This window comes from Sceloporus undulatus, chromosome 2 (assembly GCF_019175285.1).
Source record: "Sceloporus undulatus isolate JIND9_A2432 ecotype Alabama chromosome 2, SceUnd_v1.1, whole genome shotgun sequence".
Classification (NCBI taxonomy): Eukaryota; Metazoa; Chordata; class Lepidosauria; order Squamata; family Phrynosomatidae; genus Sceloporus; species Sceloporus undulatus.
The window spans coordinates 208250130-208255580 of NC_056523.1; the positions used below are offsets into that span (position 1 = coordinate 208250130).

Below are 5451 nucleotides of genomic sequence, written 5' to 3' on the forward strand. Positions count from 1 at the left end.
AAAAATACTGAAGAAGGATGAGAAAAAGAATGGGCGTGTGATTCAAAAAGCTTAGGAAAGGTGTGGGGGAAAGGGTCTAAAAAGTGTCTCTGCTTGGTGCAGAAACAGCATCATGGTAAGTGAGAAATAGTTCTTGGTGAGAGTTTTTCACAAGGAGGATTATCTGGCATAGACTTGGATATTGATTTTAAGGCTTCCAGGTGGTGGCAGTGGTGGGGAGGAGATAGGCTCTGATGGATGTGTTTGTGCACGTGTGATGCTGGTTCCTTTTTCCTCTGTCATTTTTTCTTTCTGTTTTTTTCTTATTACATCTGGCTCTACTCTTTCTCTGAGAGCTCAGTCTTAATCTGGACTGGTTTCACATAAGATCACAGGAGCGGCATCACATTTCAGAAGTTTCACATTGTAAAGAAGAAAAAAGGAAAAAAATTTCCCTGACTGTAGTGAGGGATTTAAAAATGGTATCATTAATTGCCAAATAAAGTGTTGTTGACATGCTTGATGACACCTGTGTGAAACTTGGCTAAAATCCTCCACTACATTAGTGCTGTCATGTTCCCAGTATTTTTTGCTTCATTAAAATATCATAGAATGTGACACTGAGGAACAAATCATGTGTTTATACATAAAAAAAAGTATGTAAATTGCAGTCACCTAACACTCCATGGCTTTGCGCTACCTGTTGACCTCCCTCACGATTGCCATGGATGCCCCTGTGTCATTCTGCTGGAAATCCAAGCTGGGATCCAGTAAGCACAACTGGTAGAGCCCAGGTCTCTGCCAGAGTGCTTATGCTGTTGGTGGGTGGTTTTGATGGAAATGGCACCCTCTTCCTACTTCCTCCCTGGATATACAACTGCTACTTCCTCCTTGGGTGCACAAGGATCATTATGCAAGGGGGTACTGGCTGCCTCATTCTGTGATGTGTATGTGTATTCACATGCATGCATAACTGGTGGGGTATGTTGACATGTGCCTTCAAGTTGTTTCTGATATATGGTGACCCTAAGGTGAACCTATCATGGGGTTTTCTTGGGAAGATTGTTCAGTTGCCTTGCCCTGAGAATGCTTGCCTATGTCACCAAGAGAGGTCTACAGCAACAATAACTGCTGCTGTTGTTGTTGCTATCAATATTTCCTGCCCTTTTCCTAGTTCAGGACTCAGAGTGGCTTACAACAAATTAAAAAATGGATAGTTGAAAATCACAGAATACAAAAGGTTAAAAAGAGATGAAATAATCAAAAAATGTAAAACAAATTAAAACATACACTACTAAATATGCACGCACACAAGGGTGCATGTGTGTGCTCTCTCTCTCTCTCTCTCTCACACACACACACACACACACACGCACACACACCTCTCAATACATGCCCTCATTACTGTGAAGGACCTGAATATAAATTTTTAACCAAGTCAAGAAAACCCTTCTAGTGACCAGAATGTAATCATTTGATTCATTGTGGGATTGTAGGATAAGCTTTTCAGATTTGAACATTCACATTTACCCCGGAACTTTCCCGCACCTTGCTAGTCTCATCTTTGAAGATTTTCCCCAGCTAGGCTTGAAAGCTTCACCAACCTTTGTAAGCAGAAGGTCTGCTTACAATGAGAAGGGTAGGCCATCATCTACAAACTTTTGAATGCTTACATCCATTTTGGCTAGTAAAAGTGATATTTTCACTCTGTTTTTCAGGCTATGGATGCAGCTCAGCTTGCCGATGACCTTCGGGCTCAATTGGAGCTGGCTCAGAAGAAGTTGCATGACTTCCAGGAGGAGATTGTGGAGAACAGTGTGACCAAAGAGAAGGATATGTTCAACTTCAAACGAGCCCAGGTAACTGACATGTGGTTGCATACTTGGCTAGCCATCTTGAGCAGTCTGCCTTTGATGCCTGTTACATTTATTCAGTGTACTCAGTTGGCTCATCTCTTTCACCACTGCTTTGGTTTCCACCTCTTTGGCATCTTTGCCTCTCTGACATGGCTCCCTTCCATCTCCCTCCCCTTTTTGTTCTCCTCCATAGAATGGTTGTGAATGCCCATGTAAAAACTGTCTTGCAGGCCACAGATCTATTTTAATCCAGCATTTGCTCTCCACTGAGTATCCTGCCAAGAAGTTCATAAACTGGGAATAAGGGCAGTGACCCTCCCTGGTTAATTTGTCTGCCATATCTGGGTAGTCAAAAGTATACTGCCTGTAGAGATTCCATTTCATTAGCTATTAAAATAGTTATCTTTCAGAAATTTATCTAAGAAAAGAGTGAGCAATGTGGCAGGTGTTTCAGACTTCAATCCACATCATCTTCAACCATCGGCCATCATGGCTGGGCTAGTAGAAGTTGTAATTGAAATCATCTTGCATATCCCTCATCCCCATTTTTCAGGCATCATATACTGGATTGATGCTTCTTGAGCATTATGGATGTGTTATGTGTTCTGTATGTCATCTTGAAGTTATTCTTTGGGGTATAAAGGCAAGAGGGCAGCTGATTTTGTGATTCTATGACTTACTCATTCCCTGCTAGATGTCTTGCATGCTTTTTCTGCAAGGAGTGCTAGCACCAATTAGAGTACACCATTAAATCAGTGGGATTTACATATGTAATGTGTGAGGTAATTGATTCTGTGGGTCTGCTTTGGTTGGGACTAGCAAATGGATTTAGGCCCTAATGTGGCTGGCTAATATTTCACCTGCAGGAAGATATCTCAAGGCTACGGAGGAAGCTGGAGACAACCAAGAAACCTGACATGGTTCCCAACTGTGATGAAATCCTTATGGAGGAGATTAAAGATTATAAGGTAGGTAACATGATGCTGAAGTCTCCTGTAGATGATGGATTTGGACCTAGCTAAATTTTAGGTTAAGCATGTCTGTAGAATTTTCCTCAACAGTTACCATGGAAATAAATTTACAAAGTATAGTTTGCCGCCTGGATTGCATCTTGTAGAGGGGCGGGATATAAATAAATAAATAAATAAATAAATAAATAAATAATAATAATAATAATAATAATAATTCAAACACTCTGTAAAGAGCTCCATGTGTAGGTATGGATATTTTATATCAGGTTGAAGTTTTCTAGCTTTGTATGTAAAGAATTTAGCATAACTTGTAAGGAGTAGAAGATGAGAACTTGACCTCATGATGAGCCCCATTTCTCTCCCCCGTTCTTAACCATCCAATTTCTTTTCCCAAGGCCCGCCTAACGTGCCCCTGCTGCAACATGCGCAAGAAGGATGCCGTGCTCACTAAGTGCTTCCACGTCTTTTGCTTTGAATGTGTGAAAACCCGGTATGACACCCGGCAGCGCAAATGTCCTAAGTGCAATGCTGCTTTTGGGGCCAACGACTTCCACCGTATCTACATTGGCTGAGTCTGCCCATTCAGGGGCTGAAAGGCATCTCAGCTACCAACCCTCTGTATTTGTTACTCATCAGCAGGCTGGATACTGCTCCTCTCTGTCAGCTGTCTTCTTGTCCTCCTGTTTTGTTTTTTTTAAAAGACAGATCTTGGAAATGGGGTTATTTTTGTTATTATTATTTTTTTGTCCTCCTCCTTTTCTGCTTCAGTTTTGTTTTGATTTGCTTTTTATTTAGTACTGCCAACCCCCAAGCGGGTCCTTCTTCATTGCCTCTGCCTATTAGGGATGAGTGTTTATTATGAGAAATGGTGTTCAGTTGAGCCCTGACACAAGCAGTAGCTGTGGAATAGGCAGCGGTTGAATCAGACTGTGCCCTTAATACTAGAGAACTGGCTTGGGTTAGTTTAATGAGCTTTCTTGTGGACATTTTAAGTTCATTTTCCATTTCTGTTTTCTAATAAAGGTGAACACCCATCTTCTTGGTCAGAATGTTCCCCTATGTTGTGTGTATTTGTGCTTACAGTTGCATTTGTTGTGAGCCTTCAACAGCATTATGGGTCCACAGACTTCCTCCCTTTTAAGGATTTTTCAGAGCGATCTGTTATAGCCATTACATTGCAGAGAAAGAAGGGAGGGAGGGGCTCAGTTCTGGTAAGAAGGGTGGTTGCGGTAGAACCACTAAGGTGTTCAATGCTAATCTTCTAAAATGGGGCAAGATCGCCAGTGACATATAAAACAACTTGTCGCATCAAAGAAGATGTTGCCTTGTCTCTATTTGACTGTTTGCACCAAGAAGAAAAAAGACAAAATAAAAAAGATGGATTCACACCTGCTTGTAGGCTCCAGCGCTCTTGAAGGAGTGTAATCCACCATACAAAGTGAATCAAGTCTTTGAACTAGAGCCTATATGGCCAAAGACACAAGTAGGTCTATCTCCTATTTTTTCATGGCAGATGAATCACACAAGTGGGGTCAACCCGCATGAACCAGAACAGCATTTGATTCAATCTGCTATGTGCCCTGAAAGCGGCCACCTCCTATGACCTCTCCTGTACTGGATCTATACCTGGGACTAAAAAATCAAACTGGACCTTTAAGACTACTGTTCCACTGAGAAACCCCTTTTAGGCTAGAGTAGAGGGGTTATGGTAGGAACAAATAATGGCCAGTATATCAAGATACTTCAGTTCAATTTACTGTATCAGATTCCTCCCCCCACCCCACTGCTTTTTGCTATACAAATGATCAGTTTGAAAGTAAATCTGTGCCAATAAAAATTGTGGTTCTATGTAGTATCTTGGTTCCCCCTAGTATTTGTTTCCTTTTGATGTTTCTTCTAACTGTTTTTCCCAATGAAAAAGTCTGGGGTTTGATTGCAGGTTGTGTATGTGCATGTAAGTTTTTGGGCTGACCACGTTTGAGACAAATGATGAAGCAGCAAAATTGTTTAAGTGCTGCTGCTTAAGGGAGGCATCAGAAGTGTCTCCAAAATACCTTCTAGAGATCTGTGCACTTTAGGTTCTTAGTTACACGGTTGATTTAGAGAAGTCCTTTTTGGACTTCTGTGACTATTTAAGGAACCATATCTCCATTATGAAGTGATGATAATCCTGGTCAAAAACTCAAAAAAGAAGTGATTGGCAGGCAAGCTCATATTGGAGTTTTTTTGTTTTTTTACCCTAATAAGAATTTTAAAAATGACTGATCCAAAATGACACATTCCTAAAATTTTGTTGCTTTATACAGGAAATTTGGGCTTGGGTTTCAATTTCTTCACTTTCTGTCTTGTTCAAATTGGTAGGGCTTTAAGGGGTTTAACTTTGCTGCGATTGCATGAAGGGTGCCAGAGCACCTCTCTGCAATTCTGTAAGCTTAATAGACAATGCTTTTTACAATTCTGTGAAGCAGGCTGGTATCCTTTGTACTGCAGATGAAATTCAGAGAGAAATTGTGAGAGAGCATTTCTTCAGGCCACTGAGAGAGCTTAAAGGTGCTCAGATACCAGATTGTTCTAGACTAGGCGGGATACTATCACAGTTTAGGAGGCAGCATTGCTCCCTCCCATGAAACTGTTTGCATTAAATG

At 41.1% G+C, this 5451-nt stretch overlaps 1 protein-coding gene across 1 annotated transcript; it reads left to right on the forward strand.

Moving 5' to 3' along the window:
* The first annotated feature begins 1663 nt into the window (after positions 1-1663).
* LOC121920212 (E3 ubiquitin-protein ligase BRE1A-like) lies at positions 1664-4661 on the forward strand. Its single transcript, XM_042447284.1, has 3 exons — positions 1664-1838; positions 2702-2803; positions 3202-4661. The coding sequence occupies exons 1-3, from the start codon at positions 1701-1703 to the stop codon at positions 3376-3378; spliced, it is 417 nt and encodes a 138-aa protein (XP_042303218.1). The 5' UTR covers positions 1664-1700; the 3' UTR covers positions 3379-4661.
* The last annotated feature ends 790 nt before the right edge of the window (positions 4662-5451 follow it).